The sequence below is a fragment of the Hoplias malabaricus genome, chromosome 4 (genome assembly GCF_029633855.1).
Source record: "Hoplias malabaricus isolate fHopMal1 chromosome 4, fHopMal1.hap1, whole genome shotgun sequence".
Taxonomy (NCBI): Eukaryota; Metazoa; Chordata; class Actinopteri; order Characiformes; family Erythrinidae; genus Hoplias; species Hoplias malabaricus.
Genome location: NC_089803.1, coordinates 71,072,618 through 71,095,570, shown reverse-complemented (window position 1 = coordinate 71,095,570; position 22,953 = coordinate 71,072,618). Strand labels below are relative to the sequence as shown.

General features: G+C 45.0%; 1 protein-coding gene across 1 annotated transcript; it reads left to right on the top strand.

The window, feature by feature from the left end:
* Positions 1 to 8,784: 8,784 nt before the first annotated feature.
* Positions 8,785 to 22,773, top strand: hcfc2 (host cell factor C2). Its single transcript, XM_066669101.1, has 14 exons — positions 8,785 to 9,006; positions 10,194 to 10,342; positions 10,710 to 10,870; positions 12,074 to 12,282; positions 12,866 to 12,950; positions 14,682 to 14,788; positions 15,236 to 15,445; positions 16,523 to 16,729; positions 17,854 to 17,885; positions 17,979 to 18,095; positions 18,279 to 18,464; positions 19,069 to 19,360; positions 21,014 to 21,089; positions 22,325 to 22,773. The coding sequence occupies exons 1-14, from the start codon at positions 8,847 to 8,849 to the stop codon at positions 22,329 to 22,331; spliced, it is 1,998 nt and encodes a 665-aa protein (XP_066525198.1). The 5' UTR covers positions 8,785 to 8,846; the 3' UTR covers positions 22,332 to 22,773.
* Positions 22,774 to 22,953: the final 180 nt, after the last annotated feature.

Here is a 22,953-nt window from a genome sequence, read left to right as displayed (position 1 = left end):
TTCACAGATAGAAGATTTTTTCTGTGTGTGTGTGTGTGTGTTGGGGGGGGGGGTGTGAGAGAGAGAGAGAGGGGGGGAGAGAGGGAGGGAGGGAGGGAGAAGAGAGAGAGAAAGAGAGAGAGGGAGAGAAAGAGAGAGAGAGAGGGAGAGAGAGAGAGAGAGAGAGAGAGAGAGAGAGAGATCCCTAAGCTCACTGTTTACTACACTGCAGACAATGCTTTGTCTGCCTCAGGCCTATATCTGACCTGTGTTGACGGAGTGTTTTGACCATGTGTCTGAGGCTGATTAACTCTAAGCTGTGACCCCTGATATCACTCGCTGTAAATATGAATAATCCAAATAAAGAAATGATGGATATTCACTGTCCCTCAAAATGGCACTTTCTTTGTACGTGGGGCAAATCTACAGAGAAAACATTAATGAAACCAACTGCGCATCTGATGTCCTTGCATCTGTCCGTCCTCTCAGCTCCACTGACCACACAGGAGCACTTCGTAGTTCTACAATTACAGAAGGTAGGCCATCTGTTGTACTTTCTTATCATTCACCCTGTTCTTCTCAGGACGTCCCCTGGTGCGAGTGGATCAGACACAGCAGTGCTGCTGGAGCTTTTAAACCCCTCAGTGTCTGGACTGAGAACAGTCCACCGACCAAAAACATCCAGCCGACAGTGTCCTGTGTCACTGATGAAGGACTAGAGGACGGCCGACACACACTGACCTGAGATCTGACCGTGTGGCAGAGCTGAGCCGGCCTGATGTACTCAGCTGTACACTCTTAAATATAAAGGTGCTACAAAGGGTTCTTTAAATGATGCCACACTTTAAGAGATGTGTGAGTGTGAAGAATGGTTCTAGACCCATTTAAAAGTATTAGAAGAAATGGTTCTTTACAGAACAAAAATGGTTATTCTCAGAAAACCTTTTGTAGCAGCTTTATTTTGTTATTAGGTGTAGGTTACTTTTTATTGGAAGGTACACAGACAGCAGTCACAGGGACCAGGGCCCGGGGGTGGGGGGGGGGGTCGGGGGTGTCTAGAGTTTTTTTGCCTCATTGCAGCAAATTTCTTTGACGAGGTACAGAAAAGCAAAACTGAGTTGTAAACAACTGTTAACTCATTATCTACAGGTATCTGTAAAGTACACAGTCATAACGTCAGGAAAGAACATAAACCTCAGCTCCGTCTGCTCTAAATACTGTGGCGTTTAACACACTGTGGGTGTGTGTGTATTCCATCACGAAAGCAACACAGACCAACAGCCAACTGAGTCAAAGGGACATGCAGCAACAGCAGCAGCTCCCCCAGGTCCTAGTGCTCCCAAGATTCGTTACATTGTTAATATGGAGAGGGTGAGAGAACTAGGGTGACCAGACGTCCTCTTTTACCCGGACATGTCCTTGTTTACGTCAGGCAAAGCTCACGTACCTACCCTCATCTCGAGCAGCTATGCCGAAGTGTAAATGTAAGTTCTCGGATGAATTTGTTTTGTGTAGAAAATAAAGGTGTAAAGGACCTAAAAGCACACATAGGTTCAGCTAAGAATACAACGGCAGCGAGGGGCGAGACCCCTGCCTCCGCACGTGTCCTCTTTTTCACCATCTCAGATCTGGTCCCCTATATTTGTCACATGCATGGCCATACGCAGGACAGCTAGCAGTGCAATGCTGTGGTGACTGCTCTCTCACACACAACAGTAAAGTGCTGACTGACCATCCCCTTTGAAGACAGATACGGAATAACAGTGACAGCCCTGCACTCACTTCTTACTTTCATTTTATTTATCTTTAAACTCCTTACATGATCTTTACATTAACAAGGAAGTCATTACAACTCCATTCACGTGGGGCTCTACCTATGTTTACCCCTGATTAGGGGCGGGGCTCTGCAGAGCAGCTCACAGCGTGCCCCATGCCCCCGGTAAAAGAGCCACTGTTGTATTGTTGTGGTGTGTGTCGTTGTGTTGTGGTAACCCGCTCTCCAATGTTATTACCCACAGCCCCTGTGCTTTGTTGTGATTGAGGGGCTGATGTGAAAATTGCGTTGTAATAAAATTCTGCTTAAAAGTGCTATGTTGTCCTCACATTATTCATCACTTTTCTACGATATTATTATTACCATGGCGACCAGGCTGAGAGCAGAAGAGGAGGACACACACGGGAGATCAGGGAGTAACAGGGACAGCTGGATGATAACAGACAAACAGCGGACGATGACCAGTCCACCTGCTTCTTATCTGGAATCCTCTGGATATTAATGACCAGTGCTGAAGTGTGTGACGTAAGTGAAGGACTCTGAAGGCCTCATGGTCAAGGAGCAGAAGTGTGTATTAACTTTGAGGACCAAGGTGAGGTATGGGGAGAATTAACAGCCTGAAAGGACTTTACCTTTTCCTGAAAAGCTGCAGCAGTGAGCAGGTTACAGCTCTGGGTGTGTGTGTGTGTGTGTGTGTGGAGACTGCAGCCTTGCTGTGGGTTGTGTAATCACACACTGGAACACAGCACTTCTGTTCTGGAGAGATACTACATAAGCCACAAGTATTAGACACAATGGCTCCCTGCTGCTTAACTCAGTACACACACACACGTTTGTTTCCATGAATTGTGGGGACATTACATTGACTTACACTCATTTACTGGAGACTTAAAGTAAACTAAACCCTAACTCTAACCATAACCTGTACCCTATATAAAATATATATATATTTATTTATTTATTGTAGGGTGTAGGGTCCACAAACTGGAAGAAGACAGTCCACAAAATAGAAATATGTTAAAAACTAAACAAAAGAAAAAGTCCCTACAATGTGAGTAAAACCAGTGTGTGTCGGCCGTCCTCTAGTCCTTCATCAGTGACACAGGACGCTGTCGGCTGGATGTTTTCGGTCGGTGGACTGTTCTCGGTCCAGACACTGAGGGGTTTAAAAACTCCAGCAGCACTGCTGTGTCTGATCCACTCTACACCAGCACAACACACACTAACACACCACCACCACGTCAGTGTCACTGCAGCGCTGAGAATGATCCACCACCACATCACACCTGCTCTGTGGGGGTCCTGAGCACTGAGGAACAGGGGGAAAGGGGAGTAACAAAGTATGCAGAGCAACAGAAGGACTACAGTCATTCTCGGGTCTTGTTGGAGTTCCCAGAGTGAGAGCGAGCTCCTCCACGAACCCTCTGTTCTGATCCTCTCCAGTCTGGGTTGGCTTGGGGTGGTGGAGGGGGTCAGGCTTGAACTGCTCTCACCTCCAGCGGGGGCTTAAAGACTTCCCTGTAGCTTTTGCTTATCTGTTTAAAGTGAGACGAGGCATGAGCGCCGGCTCTGCCCCGATCCCAATCTTATCAAACGTGTAATGGGTGGCTCAGCCGGGATCCGAGCGCTACGCTCACCTAATGGTTTAGACATCTACGGATCTAACCACCACCGGGAGGGCTGTAACCCAATTGGCTGGTAATGTCCAGTTTGCGTTGTGCCCCGTGCGCCGTGGACACAGATTTTTCCTTTGCCAGTGGGAAACGTTTGCTGTCTCCGTCATGGCAGAGCAGCACAGATCTAATAACCGCCCGGGCCATGTGGCATTTACAAGATATTAAAAAGTATGAGTGCCAGCAGGTTTTAAACCCACGTGCAGTGATGAGGATTATTGAAAGTGGGCAGAGACAGAAACACTGACCAGTGCACGTACTTAATCATATCACTTTATTAACTACGTCATATTATATTTATATTCCCTCAGTACCAAGGAATATAAGGTCAGACTGTGACGTCACGTCCTCTATCCTCAGACTCAAAGATAAGAGTTTACTGCCCCCCCCCCCCCCCCACCCCCCCCCCCTTTACACTTTTGAGAGGAGCTGGGGTGGCCTTTCTGATGCAGGGCTGCTCATCCAATGTGGCTGGATACAGTAAAATTATCACAGCAATGTGTAAAAAATCAAGATGATGTATGTCCAAGTCAGATCAAGAATAAACACCAATCAGCCGTCTACAAGGTGGACCAACGAGGGAGGAGTGTCTCACAGAGTGGACACAGAGAGAACACACCACACTCCTCACAGACAGTCACCCGGAGGAAACCCACGCAGACACAGGGAGAACACACCACACTCCTCACAGACAGTCACCCGGAGGAAACCCACGCAGACACAGGGAGAACACACCACACTCCTCACAGACAGTCACCCGGAGGAAACCCACGCAGACACAGAGAGAACACACCACACTCCTCACAGACAGTCACCCGGAGGAAACCCACGCAGACACAGGGAGAACACACCACACTCCTCACAGACAGTCACCCGGAGGAAACCCACGCAGACACAGGGAGAACACACCACACTCCTCACAGACAGTCACCCGGAGGAAACCCACGCAGACACAGGGAGAACACACCACACTCCTCACAGACAGTCACCCGGAGGAAACCCACGCAGACACAGGGAGAACACACCACACTCCTCACAGACAGTCACCCGGAGGAAACCCACGCAGACACAGGGAGAACACACCACACTCCTCACAGACAGTCACCCGGAGGAAACCCACGCAGACACAGGGAGAACACACCACACTCCTCACAGACAGTCACCCGGAGGAAACCCACGCAGACACAGGGAGAACACACCACACTCCTCACAGACATTTCTATTGTAATTAATTTATTGTAATTAAACACTGAATAACAACTTACAGACAAGTTCAACTTCAGCCACCAACAAGCTACAGTCGGCTTCTTACTCCACCTTAAAAGATGTGGAGCTTCTGAATAAAAACAAACCAGAAGCTCCTACTCTACTTCTGTTCCTCACACATATTTGCCTGAGCCTTGCCTCAAACGGCCAATGGTAATCCATCTCTCAGAACAGTCACCTGGCTGAGGTTTTTGGTGGATTCCAGTCAAAGTGCTTTATGCAAATGTACAAACCCTGCCAAGTCCTTCACTGTTTCATCAGGACAGACTCTTTCTGCTGGAACTCAGAAAACAACTGCACATCGCTCAGCGCCCTCTTGACAACTAGGGATGTAAATTCTGCATTGTCTCCTGGATCCGTCAACACTTCTCAGAGGAACTGTGTGGCTCCGAGCCACTGCTGAGATTTTCACTGACAAGAAAAAAGCAACTACCTTTAGTTTCAAACTAAGATTTCACTTCCCAAAGTCCCATTGTCATTGTGTGCGCTCAATGTGGACCCCGGTAAGGAACCCTACATTAAACCACTGCATATCCCAGTTTCAGTTCGTGGCCATGGGAAAATGAGAGAACACACCACACTCCTCACAGACAGTCACCTGGAGGAAACCCACGCAGACACAGGGAGAACACACCACACTCCTCACAGACAGTCACCCGGAGGAAACCCACGCAGACACAGGGAGAACACACCACACTCCTCACAGACAGTCACCCGGAGGAAACCCACGCAGACACAGGGAGAACACACCACACTCCTCACAGACAGTCACCCGGAGGAAACCCACGCAGACACAGGGAGAACACACCACACTCCTCACAGACAGTCACCCGGAGGAAACCCACGCAGACACAGGGAGAACACACCACACTCCTCACAGACAGTCACCCGGAGGAAACCCACGCAGACACAGAGAGAACACACCACACTCCTCACAGACAGTCACCTGGAGGAAACCCACGCAGACACTAATATATCATTCATTCATTGTCTGTAATCATTATCCAGTTCAGGGTTTCCTCCCACGCTCCAAAAACACACATTGGTAGGTGGATTGGAGATTAGGTGTGAGTGTGTGAGTGAATGTGTGAGTGTGTGTCGCCCTGTGAAGGACTGGCGCCCCCTCCAGGGTGTGTTCCTGCCTTGCGCCCAGTGATTCCGGGTAGACTCCAGACCCACCACGACCCTGAACTGGAGAGCTGACGTAAATGTAAATACCAGCAGTGTTAGTGAAACGTTCTGTGAAGTTCTTTCTGTTAATTTTGTATTTATTTGTGAGCAGTGGCATTAAAAAAGCCAAGCAGTGAAGAAGAAACACTGGGATGGCATCAGAGGTCACAGAGGAGAGAAGGAGGAACAGCAGACTGCTGTTGACTGTTCAGGTTAGTGGACTATTCTCAGTCCAAGGTTTAAAAGTCCTGTAGCTCTGTTGTGACTGATCCACTCGTACCAGACCAACACCACCACCACTTCAGTGTGGCCTCTTCGGTGCTCCATCACTCCGCAGCCTAATAATCTGTGGTCTTTGCACCCTTTTTAGCCGATGTTTCGCACTGAGTGTGGTGACCCAGAGCATTCCTTTTAGTCCCGTGCTTAGAGTCTGTGGAGATTACACCAGCTCTGTGTACACTTTCGAGTGTCTGTGTCCACACGGGGGGGCACACGGGATCTCTACAAACCTTTTAACGGAGGATGTGAAATAAAAAAACAGAGATCTACTGCCCCCCAGCGTTTATGGCACATATTGCAGACTTAAGCAGGGGAATGGACCCTGAATGGATTAAACAGAAAAGAAGAAATATCGGAATTAATTGTATATTTTACCAAGATTACGATTAATGAACCTTTATGTTGTTGTTGTATTAATGACCTTCACAGTTCAGTGACGAGGCTTGGGCTGTAAGTATTCATTCATTCATTCATTGTCTGTAACCCTTATCCAGTTCAGGGTCACAGTGGGTCCAGAGCCTACCTGGAATCATTGGGCGCAAGGCGGGAACACAACCTGGAGGGGGCGCCAGTCCTTCACAGGGCAGTGCTGTAAATATGCTCCAGTGCTAAAGCTGAGATATTTTTCTCTAAATGTCACTAGGAGCTGGTTCCTCTCTTGTTTTCTGAGCACTGTTTATATTCGGTGTGTGATTGAGCTTTTTTCGCTGAAACTGTTTTTTCTCAGCGTTTACATTTTACGTTTTGTTCAGCGTCGTCTTAAAGTCAAACACACCACGTCCACACCACAGACGCTGTGATTTTCTTTGGTACGAGCTCGAGTCGCCCTTTTGCACAAATCACCCCAACTCCACCATTTTGAAAAAATGCATCATCCAGCAGTTTTGAGCTAGCATCATGCTAACTGTATTGACTCATAGTGTAGCTTACCAAAGCACTACACCATGTGTGAAATGTTTTTAAACTTATCTATAACTGTTCTGACACAACAATAAACAAACCTTGATTATAGAAATTTTACTTTGAAAGGCAAAAAAAAATGTTTTTTTTTAACTTAAATGTGCCTCTCATTCAATGAGGCTCTCTTTGCAGTATGAGTAAAATGGCTGACTCTTCAAAAATATGTGGTCACATGACCAATTTCCTCTACGTTTCCCTAGAAACAGAGGGTCACACACCTTCCCCGCTGGCTGGTTACATGTCCAAATGTTTGTAGATACCTTGTCATCCAGTGTTTCCTGTGATATTAAGTTATTAAAAGGGAATTGAGCTGCTACAGTCATGTTCTTATATTCCTATGTTTTTAAATAAATGTAATGTATTATTTGTGAAGTGTTTAATATGCTTTGATGTTGGCAACACAGGGCTAACAGTAATATAATTTCATGTAAATGGGTTACAGATTAAAGATGTTTTACATTTTGATGCTAAGAAAAATACACTTTTAAGTGGTGCCGTTTTTAACAGTTGAAAATTGTGAATTGCTCAGATCCGGTATAAATTAATTAACCATAAATCAAAGGACATTGGCCAGACTTGGACCTGAACATCAAGCCTTGGACCACAATCCAACCGCTGTGTGGGCCGGACACAGGCCAATGTGTCACTGTAAATGCCGCGGGCACAGATGTGAACCGAGCATTCGGGTGAGAATTGGGCCCAGATTCAAACCGATGCCCGGCTGATGACACAAGGGCGAGGTGTAACTGGCCGGAAACGGCCCGAGTGTTTTTTGCTATCTGTGGAGCATCCTGTGGGCGGTGTCTTGTGACTGAAAGACTAGAGGATGACCAACACAAACTGCAGCAACATATGAGCTACTGTATTTTGACTTACACCTACAATGTGGACAAATGGTGTGTATCTAACAGAGTGGACACAGGGTTAAAAAAACTCCAGCAGCACTGCTGTGTCTGATCCACTCTACACCAGCACAACACACACTAACACACCACCACCACGTCAGTGTCACTGCAGCGCTGAGAATGATCCACCACCACATCACACCTGCTCTGTGGGGGTCCTGACAATTGAAGAACAGGATGAAATGGGGCAAATAAAGTTTGCAGAACAAAAGTCTTCAGTTGAAGTTACTCAGTTCTCCTGTGTGGTCAGTGGAGATGGACAATGAGTGTAGAAAAAAAGGAGGTATAACTTTAATTTTATGGCTGATTGGTGTGTACCTTTTACACAGTTAACAACACCGTACATAAAACAATCCAATGGTCGATTTCAATATAACAACATTCAGAATTAAACAGCAAGGTTCACATGAAGCAGTCGGTGGGGGGCAGTAAAGAGAGAAAGACGCCATTTCGGCGAAGAACAAAATAATGGTTTAAGACCAATTCAAACAGTATGTGCCCTCTACACTCCCCCTAGTTATTTATACTTTTTTTTTCAAAGCGTATGTTTCTTTTTAAAAGGTGGTACTATGTAGATCCTCAGCGCGGATATGAACCACGCTGTTATTCAAAATAAGCAGTGCCCACACATCATGGTTTTGACGATTGGAGGGAGTTAAGGAAGTTAAGGGAGTAGGGTGTTATGTAGTGAAATTGAACGTACCCTTTACCAACGGCCGCCTGCTGCTCGCCGTGGCCAATCAGAATCGAGACTCCGGGACATTCAATGTCGCTGTGGAGGAGTCCGTGTTTTTCTGCGGTTCAGTGTTCGCTGTTCCAGGCGGTTATAAGGGTGTTATAATGCCTGTGGAGTCTCCAGTGTGGAGATGTGTCCAGTCTTTTACTGGACCCATCCCCCGGGCCAGACACGGACACAGAGCGGCGGCTATCCGCGAGTTAATCGTGGTGTTTGGGGGTGGGAATGAAGGAATAGCAGAGGACCTCCATGTTTACAACACAGGTGGGAGTTAGTGGTTCTGTCGCTGGTCCACCAGTGGTCAGTCTTAAATGATCACATTAAATGAGGTTTATTGTCACATCACATTAACACTGGTGTAAAGTGATTGAAACGTTATGTAGCTACATAGTCCCTCACAGTACTAAATGCACAAAGCTACAAAATAAAAGTACGGTATGTACATACAATATTAACTGTTGAAATGTACAAGGTACAAAATATGACTGAAATATGAAGATGTAGAACCTGTAGTAAATAAAGTTAATATGATTAAGAAAAAAGAAGAACTGCTATGAACTAGTGATAACTCAGAAGACTTTCAAAGTACAGTAAAGTGTCTGTGTCTAATAAAGCACAGGTTAGTGCTTCTTTCCTTTTCCTTAACAAATATAACTAAATAAACGGAACATTTGTGGCTTTAATTAGTGTTTTAAAAAAGTAAAACCTTTGCAGCATCCTGTTTTTTTTAACATTCATTCATTCATTTTCTGTAACCCTTATCCAGTTCAGGTGGGTCCAGAGCCTCCCCAGAATCACTGGGCGCAAGGGAGGAACACACCCTGGAGGGGGCGCCAGTCCTTCACACACACATTCACTCAGTCACACAGTCACCCGGAGGAAACCCGCGCAGACACAGGGAGAACACACCACACTCCTCACAGACAGTCACCCGGAGGAAACCCGCGCAGACACAGGGAGAACACACCACACTCCTCACAGACAGTCACCCGGAGGAAACCCGCGCAGACACAGGGAGAACACACCACACTCCTCACAGACAGTCACCCGGAGGAAACCCGCGCAGACACAGGGAGAACACACCACACTCCTCACAGACAGTCACCCGGAGGAAACCCACGCAGACACAGAGAGAACACACCACATTCCTCACAGACAGTCACCCGGAGGAAACCCACGCAGACACAGGGAGAACACACCACACTCCTCACAGACAGTCACCCGGAGGAAACCCACGCAGACACAGAGAGAACACACCACACTCCTCACAGACAGTCACCCGAAGAGGGAATCAAACCCACAACCTCCAGGTCCCTGGAGCTATGTGACTGTGACACCCACCTGCTGCACCACCACGCCTCCCTGTTTTTTAACAACCAAACTGTGGTAAAGCACCTTTGATTTTCCTGCCCTTACCTTCGTCTTCCTCTTTCTTCTTTCATGTGGTAAAGTCTCCAAGCAGTGGTTTCTGCCCGCGGTTAGAGGGGACATCCCCCCTGGATGTGCAGCTCACGGCTTTGTCTGTGAGGGAACACGAATCCTGGTGTTTGGGGGGATGGTGGAGTTTGGCAAGTACAGCAACAGTCTGTATGAGCTGCAGGTGAGAACTCAAACTCCTGATACTTCTGTTCACATCAATAACACATTCTTTAGATGGAGATCTCCATCAGCAGCACCCCGGGGAGGCCATGACATTAATGAATGAGACATGAGACGATGTACAGGGAACAGATCAATAATTTAAAGAGATTGTGTCATACATTTCCCTTACTTCATGTGTTTATAAGCCAAAAAAACAGGTAGAGTTCATAATGTACTGTTATTAATCTCAGGGATAAAGCGAGTCGTTCTGATTCTGCTCCGCGTCTGACACCAAGTGCAAAGGCTTTCAAAAAACCAGAGCTTCTGCTCTGCACTAACTTATGGAGGAGGGAAGGAAAGTTTAAACCTGTGCCATGTTTCCTCAGGCCAGTCGCTGGCTGTGGAAGAAGTTGAAACCTCGATCGCCAAAGAACGCCTCGGCCCCCTGTCCTCGGATCGGACACAGCTTCACTCTTCAAGGAAACAAGTGCTACGTGTTTGGAGGACTGGCCAACGACAGCGAGGACCCCAACGACAATGTGACACGGTGAGAAGGTTTAGAGTCAGGATAAAGGCTCCTGTACCTTGTATGATAACCGTGCTCTTAGGCTACGTTCTCGTTACCAGACTGAAGTGACTGGAGTAAGATTTATGGCTGTAATGTGACTGAGGTATCTGATTTCTTTCAGGGCTGTGTGAACATGTCAAATCAGATTTTATCCAGCCACATTTGAATCACTGCTATATTTGGTCCTAAATCAGATACATATCCGATTAATGGGCATGCAACATGTACAGTGGAACCTCTACTAACGAACTTTCCAAGATACGAACCGGGCATTTGAATATTGTTTGCCTCCACCAACGAACCACGACTCTAGAAACGAACCCGAGCCTCCTCCGAGCCGGCGGCTGGAAATGGCCACTGACCCCAATCGGCGAGTCTCCCAGCGCCCCCCAGACTGGAGTGAGCTTAAGATTAGCACATTGTAGCTTTAGCAATTTAGCATTAGTGTAAATAGCAGACACTGAAATTCGTGCTAAGTTAAACCGTATCTACGCTTCCTCTCCCCACATTCACCACCTACTCTCCGTTATCCCCCCCCCCCACCTCCCGTCATACAGCCAGTGCCTGTGTTACTCCTCCAGCCAGTCGTCACGTCTTCAAGGTAGCGATGTGTAACCACTTACAACTTTATTATTTCTTTTTTATTACTGTTTCCACTGTATTTCTCTTTTATTTTTAGTAACGCTACATGTATTTTTTACTAATTTGAGAGTGTTGTAAACATAGATCAGTGCAAAAAGGGTGACTTTCGGGGCGGGGGCTGGAACGCATTAATTACTTTTCCATTATTTTAAATGTGGAAAACTGACTCGAGAAACGAACTTTTCCACTTACGAACCGGGTCACGGAACGGATCAAGTTCGTAGGTAGAGGTTCCACTGTATATTTAACGGTCAGATCGGACCTGAGCAACAAAACAAACTGAATCGATGAATGAGGCTTGTAATGTGAACGTAACCTCATACATTCATGTTGTGTACCAGAACACACAGTCGTCTCACTGAGCTGAGTCTGTGGCGATAAGCACCCAGTCCATCCATGTTTTAAACGTACAGTTCTGCGTACAGCTACTGTCACAACAAACGTGCATCAGCATTCTACAGTCTATAGGAAACAAAATAATAAATAATCAGTGCTTTTTAAACCTGCATTTCCATGCTCTGATGTCTTGGCCCTCTGTAGGTACCTGGATGACTTCTATGAGCTGGAGCTGCAGACACAGTCAGGGGTGAAGGGCTGGAACATCCCTGAAACGAAAGGCGGCGGTCCCTCTGCTCGGGAGTCCCACACTTGTGTGGCGTACAGTGGAAAGGGAGGAGGCTCACCAAAGCTGTACGTCTTTGGAGGCATGTGTGGGAAGAGGTTAGCGGACCTGTGGCAGCTGGACCTCGGTGAGCTCTGAGAACCCGCACATTTGTTTTACAGGGGTTCTTACAAAACGACTTTGCAGAAATCGGTCCTAGGTCCGCGTAAGCCCGCTGTCGTTCTAGAGTTATTTCCAGGGACACAGGAATGGGGGGGTTCTGAGGGTGCTGCGGATTGCTAAAACATTATGGTAATAAATTACAAAAGAAATTTAACATGGTGTATTTTGGGCATGTGAATGTACTGAGGGGTTTTAAGGGGCACTTTAATCAGGATGTTTTCGGTGGAGTGTGTGTGGGATGCACAGGGAAACCTGCCTCTCGCTGAAAGGTGCAGATGTTGAAGCTCCAAAAAGCTGTTATGATTTTTATTTTAGTTTTATTTATACATTTTAACCAAATTTAAATCAACTTTTTGAATGAAAAAATAATGAAAAGTCTTGTTTTTTAACGTGACGTCACTTCGTACACGACACAACCCCCGTGTTTTATTTGTTTTCACCCAGGTCTACTCTGAAAACCCTAAAGTGAATCAGTTACTGTCTTTGTGTTTAAACTAAACCTGTGAAATCTGAGTCCAGTCAAGTGTAACTTTTATAATGTTTTTCAGAGACTATGACGTGGTCATTACCACAAACCACAGGGTCATCACCACTACCCCGGAGCCTGCACTCCTCACATGTGATTGGAAACCAGTAATGAATCCTCTTTTCTTTGTTCTGTTTACTTCTACTCTCGGGTAGAACAGACATGCTTTTAGAAAAACAAGAACACAGAGTGTCACTGAATGTTTTTACCTGCACTTAGAAATACACAACCTGAGCTAAAAGCCTTAATCAGATTTCTAAGCTTTAAAGGAACACGATGAAATATTTTTACCATAAAATTACAGCTTCAAAATATTTGTGGCACTCCACTGAGCTGTGATGGGGACTAAAGAGTCTCAGTCAATGCTAGTCTCGGTTCTGCACTGCAGAAACTGCACTATGTAACTTTTGGAGGAGGGTAGGAAACCTCCTCCCTTGTTGATTTCAGTACAGTGTTGTAAATATGAAATACATCAGGGAGTGGAGTATACTATTTAAATGGCAATGTGTATATTCAGATAACTGCAGAAATCTGATTATAATCAGATTATTAAGTGCATATAAATGCACTCAGTGATGCAAGGCACAATAGCACCCACTCTTGTGGAGCAATCCCTGGATGAGGTAGCGTCCCTTCTGGTAGGTGTGTGAGTTATTTAGTTACTTGGTTAGTTATTTAGTTAGTAGGTTAGTCACTAAGATATTTAGTTAGTTGGTTAATTATATAGTAAATTATTTAGTTGGTTAGTTCGTAAGATAATCATTTAGATAGTCAGTCAGTAAGTTATTTAGTTAGTAAGTTAGTCCGTTATTTAGTTAGCTGGTTAGTTATTTACTTAATTAGTTAGTCAGTAAGTTATTTAGTTGTTGGTCAGTAAGTTATTTAGTTAGTTGGTTAGTTATGTACTTAGTAAGTTAGTCTGTAAGTTATTTAGTTAGTTGGTTAGTTGTTTAGTTAGTAAGATAGCCAGTAAGTTATTTAGTTAGTTGGTTAGTTATGTACTTAGTAAGTTAGTCAGTAAGTTATTTAGTTAGTTGGTTAGTTGGTTAGTTAGTAAGTTAGTCAGTAAGTTATTTAGTTAGTTGGTTAGTTATGTACTAAGTAAGTTAGTCAGTAAGTTATTTAGTTAGTTGGTTAGTTATTTACTTAATAAGTTGGTCAGTAAGTTATTTAGTTAGTTGGTTAGTTATGTACTTAGTAAGTTAGTCAGTTATTTAGTTAGTAAGTTAGTCAATAAGTAAGTTAGTCAGTAAGTTATTTAGTTAGTTGGTTAGTTGTTTAGTTAGTAAGTTAGTCAGTAAGTTATTTAGTTAGTTGGTTAGTTATGTACTTAGTAAGTTAGTCAGTAAGTTATTTAGTTAGTTGGTTAGTTGTTTAGTTAGTAAGTTAGTCAGTAAGTTATTTAGTTAGTTAGTAAGTTAGTCAGTAAGTTATTTAGTTAGTTAGTAAGTTAGTCAATAAGTAAGTTAGTCAGTAAGTTATTTAGTTAGTTGGTTAGGTATTTAGTTCGTACGTTAGTTCCAAGCCAGTTCCACAAGGTGCTCCATATCTAAAATGTCTCTGATGTGTGAGTGGAATTTCTTACTGTGCGTTTATAAACTACTTTAATGTGTACAGTGTGGGAGAAGCTTTTATTTTACAAAAAGTGGGACAATCTTCACAAGGACCTCATTTCTGATTGGTAGTCCCCTCCCTGAATCATTGCTCATTTGCATAGAGTCATAGGGAGCTGACCACAGTCACATTGCTTCCACAGACTTGTAATGTGTATGCAGCTAGTGTGTGAAATGTGATGTAATTCAGGAGTGTTTTCTGTGTGTGTGTGTGTGTGTGTGTAGGATGTATGTGTTTGGAGGCTGGGTGCCTGCCCAGGAGACAGAGGGCATGCCGGACACTTCAGGATTTGAGTGGATGTGCACTAACTCATTATCCATGTTAAACCTGGGTATGTATCAAATATAACAACCTTCCACTTTCAATCCATCCATCAGTCAATCAGTCGACCAATCAAATAATCAATCTGCTCAGTATCTGAACCTTTTGATAGTGGCACTTATTTGTGGTGTGGCCAAACATGGTACAAATGACAGGATAAAAAAAAAGAGGAAAAGATAAATCTAAAGGTAAAATTATAGCAAATGTGTTAAGCCCAGATGTTAATATTAAAACAGAAACTGCACTATGTAACTTTTGGAGTGCTGTAAATATGAAATACACTAGGGGGAGCTCCAAGAGCAAAAAACGCAAATCTTACGTAGTGTTCCTTTAAGAGCAGCTGAGAAGGTTAATGTTCACACGTTTGAAAATGAAAATGCAGGTGGTTAGAGCTTGTTTTTGGGTGAGACTTTTGTCGTGTCTCGGTGAATATGATCCATTACCTTTCCTTCCTTAGACACAATGACCTGGCGCAGTCTGAACCCTGAAGGCCAGCAGTGGTCGGCAGAAGGGGAGGAGGAGGGCAGTAAACACTGGCCCAAGGCACGCGCTGGTCACTGTGCGTCAACCGTAGGCACACGGCTGTACATCTGGAGCGGGAGAGATGGCTACAGGAAGAAGTGGAACTATCAAGTGTGCTGCAAAGACCTGTGGTATCTGGAAACTGGTGAGATCACGCAACAGTTCCACCTTAAATTGTCCAGAAGTTTCCAGCTGGTTTTTATTTAAACTTGCAGCAGAAAAGAGGTGCAGCGTCTGTTTAAGGTGGAATTTTAGAGAGAATATAAATGACCACAGGCCTAAACTGAATGTTTTAAACACAATTATATATTTATGAGAAAATTTATGGGCAATAAACATTTTGAAAGAAATAAAAATGAGAAGAGGTCAGTTCTTTAAAAGGCTCCAGGTGAAAACAGCGTGGCGCCGGGAGCAGGTCACAGCAGCTCTCGGTGCTTGTAGTAGTAGGTGGAGGAGGGGTGGTCCTGTGTTAAACCTTGTTTTGGGGCTGCAATGATGCGAAGAATGGCATAGTTTTCTTCTATTTTGTCTTCACATGTCCAGAATTCTTGCTTAGTTTCTCCCTGTTTTTGCCTCTGGATTTTGTCCTTCTGGGAAAAGAACAGGGGAACGCTAACTCCACCACCTTCCCTTACAGACGTAATCAACTATGGTGTGTGTATTTTTCTACAGAACGAATTAATTTCATTGGGGCATAAAAGTAGTACGTTTTTTCGAGGTCATTTGACGTACCACCTCTTGCTGCTTCGTGTACACCACAGTTTGAGGCCCACTGAACTATGACGTTTCAGCTGGTCCATGTCTACCTTCTGAGGCCCATATCTTAACCTACGTCATCTAAAGTTTCCTTCCATAAATGTAAAGAACCACAACTTTCTTCACTGTACATAATGTTTTTATTTTTCATTCCACCTTAAATGGTGCAGATTGGTGAGGTTCTGGACTATAATTGAAATATCGTTTTGGGTACTGCGCAGTCCAAACATCTCAAACACACAGGCTCAATTAGTGCATGCTCTGTAGCTGCTCTCCTCTCATTAACATATTTTAGAATAACAGACCGTGATTGGTTCAGACTCGTTTGTGGAGAACAAGACAAAGCTGTAACGCAGTGCATCACAGATCAATTTTTTCCAGATGTTTCGAGAAAGGCTGAGATTTCAGTGTTAAAAAACACAACTTTTAAACTCCCCTAAACGGGCTCGTCTTTTGCTCCTCACAGAGAAGCCGTCCACCCCCGCCGCTGTGTTTTTGGTCAAGTCGACTATCAGCATGCTGCATGTGGCCTGGCGCCCTGTTCCTGCGGCTGAGTGCTACCTGCTTCAGCTGCAGTGTATCACTCCATGTCCAGCCTCGCCCACAGGAGCCTCAGATCCACCAGCTAGAGACCAGAGAGTGGAGGGACGCCCAGAGACAGCTGTCCACGGAAGTACGTACTGCATGAGTTAACCCTATCCACTCCAGTCAGGACCTTCTTATGGGATATGGATTTTCATATTGCTGTGTATTAGAGGTGGAATAGTAAACCAAATTCACTATTTGTTTCGCACCGTCGTTTGGACCCCACAGTTTGGTACAAGGATACAGTAAAAATTGGTAAAAAAAATGGTTCTGAATGCAACCCTGAACATTTGAAGAACCTTTGGCATGATTAAAGGGTTCTTGCAACATGAAGGGGTTTTCAGACTAATGGAGAAATGTCCTATAAATGGTACAGCCCCATTTTGAAAAGGGTCAAACATGGTACCAAAAATGCTTTCTCTACTGTAACAAGCTTGACATCGTAACAATAGAGGAACAATTTTGGTGCCCTTTTCTAAACATTCTCTGTCATTCTGAAGAACCCTTTCATGATGCAAATAACACCCCCAAAGTGTTTAGGGTTCTATACAGAAACATTTTCTTTATCAAAGGACCCTTGTAGGACCATCATTTTAAGTGTATACTTAATCTTAACACTCTTAAATCTTAAACTTCATTTTTATTGAATTTGAATGGCCAATGTGCAAGAGCTCTGCTCCGGGTGACTGTCTGTGAGGAGTGTGGTGTGTTCTCTCTGTGTCTGGGTGGGTTTCCTCCGGGTGACTGTCTGTGAGGAGTGTGGTGTGTTCTCTCTGTGTCTGCGTGGGTTTCCTCCGGGTGACTGTCTGTGAGGAGTGTGGTGTGTTCTCCCTGTGTCTGCGTGGGTTTCCTCCGGGTGACTGTCTGTGAGGAGTGTGGTGTGTTCTCCCTGTGTCTGCGTGGGTTTCCTCCGGGTGCTCTGGTTTCCAAAAACACACGTTGGTAGGTGGATTGGAGACTCAAAAGTGTCCATAAGTGTGAGTGTGTGAGTGCATGTGTAATTATGTATTATGTATTATGCGCCCAATAATTCCAGGTAGGCTCTGGACTCACAGTGACCCTGAACTGGATAAGGGTTACAGACAACAAATGATTGAAATTATTGAAAATGTAAACTTCATGTAAACATCATGTAAGCAGCATTTAAAAAGAAAAAAACCTGCATATTGGAGAGTTCACACTCACACAGTGCCTTTTTATTCTGATCCACAGAACAAGACAGTCGGCACAGACCTTCACAGCAGGTATGAACAAGCTCTGTTTGTGTGTTTATGAGAACGCTGGGTACTTGCTGTAATTAAGAACATGCTTTTGATGGTCTGTTTTGTGGCCTTCAGACTGAGGGCTCTGAAGAATCCGTCTGGTTTGATGTGGGGATTTTTAAAACGCTGTTCTCTGAGGTTACACACTTCTATCTCACCTCCGTCAGCGACAGACTCTCCAGTGATGGCAAGGTCAGTCTCAGTCACCCCTGTCTTTTTCTGAATGGCAGTCATTAACACGTATCTCTAATGATCAGTTTACAGCCGCTGTATGACATTAACCATATGATCCTTATTTTTCTCAGGATTATAAAAGTATTAAAGCACTGTTCTCACCACAGCTCTTTCTCTTTTGTGTCTCGTCTCTCTCTCCAGTGGAAGATGCCTGGACCTCACAGTTTCGAGGGCCGGGAGAAGCAGGAGCTTGCATCTGGCATTTGTTACCGCTTTAGAGTGGCAGCCCTGAACAGCTGTGGACAGGGAGACTTTAGTCCAGTCAGTGAGTTTAAAACCTGCCAGCCGGGATTCCCTGGAGCGCCCTCTGCTGTCAAAATCACCAAGGTAGGTGGGGTACAGCTGGAGTAGAGTGGAGTGGGGTGGAGACCATTTGAAAAACAGGGCAAGGATCGCCCTTTAAGCTATTAATTAGTATTTGTTTACCCCTTTTCCATGAGTAAACAGTTCTGGGGCCTTAATAAAACAGCAGTGAGGAGCGAGGAGCAGAAGCTCTGGTTTTTAGCCGTTTTCACTCTGTTCTCTTTCTTCTCCGTTTTTACTCAGTGCTCTTATTTCTCCGCGCTCGTGGCGTCTGTTTTGCTGAGTTTAACCTCGTCTTTGTGCTCTCACATAAATGCGATGTGATTGGACGGACTCAGACGAGGGGGCGGGGCCATTCTAAAGTCTCTGCACTTGAAAAAAGTAGCCTAGGACAGATATTTAGATCTTACTGATATTTCAGAGCAATATTTGATGACATGTTGTACTCCCAGGAGGAGGTAGGGGTTTCTGCAATTTAATACGTGCATTTTATAAAGGTGATAATGTATAATAATATAATAAATAATATAATGGCTATTGATTTATTGAAATCAGTTCTGTCTCAAACACAGTTAAAGATTAGTCGCTGATGCGCATCATTTCAATGTGGTTTCTCCGCTTTTCTCAGGCTCCCGACTCCGTACACATCACCTGGGAGTCTCCGACGTCTCCATCGGGGAAGATTCTGGAATATTCTATCTACCTGGCGGTGAGGAATTCTCAGGGCGGTGTTGGGGAGAAGCCTGGGGAGCTGGGTTTTATACGGATCTACCGCGGCACTAAGACCTCCTGCATCGTCAGCGCCGCCAATCTGAGCAACGCACACATCGACTGCTCCGCCCGGCCCGCCGTGGTCTTCCGCATCGCCGCCAAGAACGAGCAGGGCTACGGCCCCGCCACCCAGATCCGCTGGCTGCAAGGTGTGAGGGAGTGTGTAGAGGGAGACGTTATCTGTAGATCTGGACATAGCTCTATAGTCGCTTTTCTTTGCCCCATAGATTTTAGATTATTTTACTCTCCATCAGTGTTTTTACTACTTTATTTCCTTAATGATGTGCTTATGTTCCTCATTTTGACATCATCCTTTCTTTTTATTAACCACTTTGAGCTGCTGTCGAGTATGAAATGTGCTGTAAATTCATTATAACTACAGACAGGACTAGAATAATGAAATGAATAACAGCAGTACAGTCATATCATGCGAGAAACATGCTTTTCAGGTTTAACCAACACTGTGTCACGTTTCCCTCATGTGTTAAAGCAGCAATGAGTCATGTTCTTCACAGTTTCTTCGTTCACTATCACTATCTGTAACCCTTATCCAGTTCAGGGCAGTGGTGGGTCTGGAGTCTACCCCGAATCATTGGGTGCAAGGCAGGAACACACCCTGGATGGGGCGCCAGTCCTTCACAGGGCAACACACACTCACATTCACTCACACCTATGGAGACTTTTGAGTCTCCAATCCACCTACATAATTGTGTTTTTGGACTGTGGGTAGAAACCGGAGCACCCGGAGGAAACCCACGCAGACACAGAGAGAACACACCACACTCCTCACAGACAGTCACCCGGAGGAAACCCACGCAGACACAGGGAGAACACACCACACTCCTCACAGACAGTCACCCGGAGGAAACCCACGCAGACACAGAGAGAACACACCACACTCCTCACAGACAGTCACCCGGAGGAAACCCACGCAGACACATGGAGAACACACCACACTCCTCACAGACAGTCACCCGGAGGAAACCCACGCAGACACATGGAGAACACACCACACTCCTCACAGACAGTCACCCGGAGGAAACCCACGCAGACACAGGGAGAACACACCACACTCCTCACAGACAGTCACCCGGAGGAAACCCACGCAGACACAGGGAGAACGCACCACACTCCTCACAGACAGTCACCCGGAGGAAACCCACGCAGACACAGGGACAACACACCGCACTCCTCACAGACAGTCACCCGGAGGAAACCCACGCAGACACAGGGAGAACACACCACACACCTCACAGACAGTCACCCGGAGGAAACCCACGCAGACACAGGGAGAACACACCACACTCCTCACAGACAGTCACCCGGAGGAAACCCACGCAGACACAGAGAGAACACACCACACTCCTCACAGACAGTCACCCGGAGGAAACCCACGCAGACACATGGAGAACACACCACACTCCTCACAGACAGTCACCCGGAGGAAACCCACGCAGACAAAGGGAGAACACCATACTCATAATCATTTTATTAAAACACTCAATCACAGTCGTATTCACTAAGACATACTAATTACTCACTCACTGATTATTCACACACTCACTTCGTCACATAGAAACTGCTGGTGTTTATTGCTTCACATCAAAGAGAGTGTCCTTGTTTATCACCGGCACCACCTCAGAGCATGGTGCCTTTGACTCTCAAACAAAACACTATCAAAGCAGTGTCTGTGTTAAACTGTGCAGAGGGTGGCGTGCATTACTTTTCACTCCCAAACCTCTGGACAAAACTGTAGTATCTCTGTGTCTTTTTCAAACTAACGTGTGTTTTTCGTCACACAGACACCAGTAAACTCAAGTCCTCAACCTCTCAGCTTGAGTCCAGCGCTGTGAACTTCGAGACTGACACCATGGACAGGTAATCTCTTTCTCTGTGTTGTATCTTCTATGAAACCAGACGTTTGCATCAGGTGTTCACACTCCATTCACAGCATGGTGTCCAAACCCGCACAAACACCCTGGAGCACAGAGGAGACGCAGTTCTAATCTCAGAAAAGTGGCGTACAATCTTTCTAATAGTGATTTGCTTAAAATAATTTTATGTAAAAGTCCACCTCACGTGAGATTGCTGCGTTTATGCTTCATAGAGTGAATCTGTGTTTAAGACCGCATTAGTATCTGATACAACCAGGCCACTAGGTGTCAGCGGGCTCCTTTCTAGTTGCTGTTATCTTTGTACTTTTATTCAGATGGAGGAGGTACTTTTAGTACAAATCTTGAGTATAGGGCTGGCAATGCGGCCAACATTTATATCACGATATATTTCTTAATTTCGGTATAAATCCGATATTAATATTAGCAACGTATAAATCTTCCATAACAAAGAACAAACATCACATCACCATCAAACATAAAGCTCTTGGCTTTGTCAATATTAGTACAGGGGGTCCTCGACTTACGACGTTGATCCATTCCTATGTCACGTCGTAAACCGATTGTCGGTGTAAGTCGGAACATACACATATACTGTACGTAAATAACATACTGTAAGCACTTATCGTATCCTAACACCTATCCTCCTCGGTCCCGAGCCGTGTGACCGTGTATTCTTCCGCCGCGCCGCGCACACCAAACACGAAGTTCACGTTACGTTTACGACGCAAAACCACTTAAGTCGAATCAAGGCTTTATACAGTTAATGGGAGATGTGTCGTAACCACGAAACATCGTAACTCTGGACTAACGTAACCCGAGGACCTCCTGTATTTTTAAACTAAATTTTAAATTGAATGCTGAACTGACGACAGCGCCCTCTAATGACCGTCAGTCCGTGACAGATGCTGTAAATAACGTATATTGAAATATTGAAAGTGTCTAGCCCTGTGAAGGACTGGCTCCCCCTCCAGGGTGTGTTCCCACCTTGCGCCCAATGATTCCAGGTAGGCTCTGGACCCACCACGACTTAAGAAACATTTTATATTGATACGGAATTATTGTCCAGCCCTACATTAATGTGGCTGTAATATTTGGCCTCACGTGTTCTTTAAAGGTGAAAATAATAAATAAAACCCCTGCTGTAACCTCAGAAATGTCTGACCCAGAGCTGTGGAGGACCTGATGCTAACTGGTGGTGTATTTATTTTCCTCTTCCAGCTCTTGAAAGCTGTGGAGGAGCTTTTCTGCAGGAAGCTGATGGATGGAGGAGCCGCAATGTCTTCTCTGCTCAGAAAGAAATCCACTTTGTCCTGTTTGTAGATCCAAGTTACTAATTGCTGTAAAGGTAGAGCTCTAAAAACATATGTCCATATGTTGTATATAATATGTAAACGTATTTTTTTACATTTTTCCTCTCTTCTAAGATGGACACTGGTGAGATTTAATAAATGAGCAGAACAAAACATGTAGGTGTGTGTTGTGCTGGTGTAGAGTGGATCAGACACAGCAGTGCTGCTGGAGTTTTTAAACCCCTCAGTGTCTGGACCGAGAACAGTCCACCGACCAAAAACATCCAGCCGACAGCGTCCTGTGTCACTGATGAAGGACTAGAGGACGAGCGACACACACTGTGCAGCGACAGATGAGCTACTGTCTCTGACTCTACATCTACAAGGTGGACCAACGAGGGAGGAGTGTCTCACAGAGTGGACAGAGAGCTTATAAACTCCAGGAACCATTAACATTACATTAAACATCTCACAGGAAGATAATGATTCAGGCAAAAGACGTGTGTCCTTTGTGTACTTTATTCTAAGAATCAACATGAATTTGACAAGCAACATTTA

What these genes read in the sequence shown, in the direction of transcription:
- hcfc2 (XM_066669101.1), top strand. Translation starts at nt 8,847, where the DNA reads ATGCCTGTGGAGTCTCCAGTGTGGAGATGTGTCCAGTCTTTTACTGGA. An exon ending in CCCAACGACAATGTGACACG is followed by an intron (nt 10,871 to 12,073) that starts GTGAGAAGGTTT and finishes GGCCCTCTGTAG; the next exon opens with GTACCTGGATGACTTCTATG. An exon ending in CTGCTGTCAAAATCACCAAG is followed by an intron (nt 18,465 to 19,068) that starts GTAGGTGGGGTA and finishes CGCTTTTCTCAG; the next exon opens with GCTCCCGACTCCGTACACAT.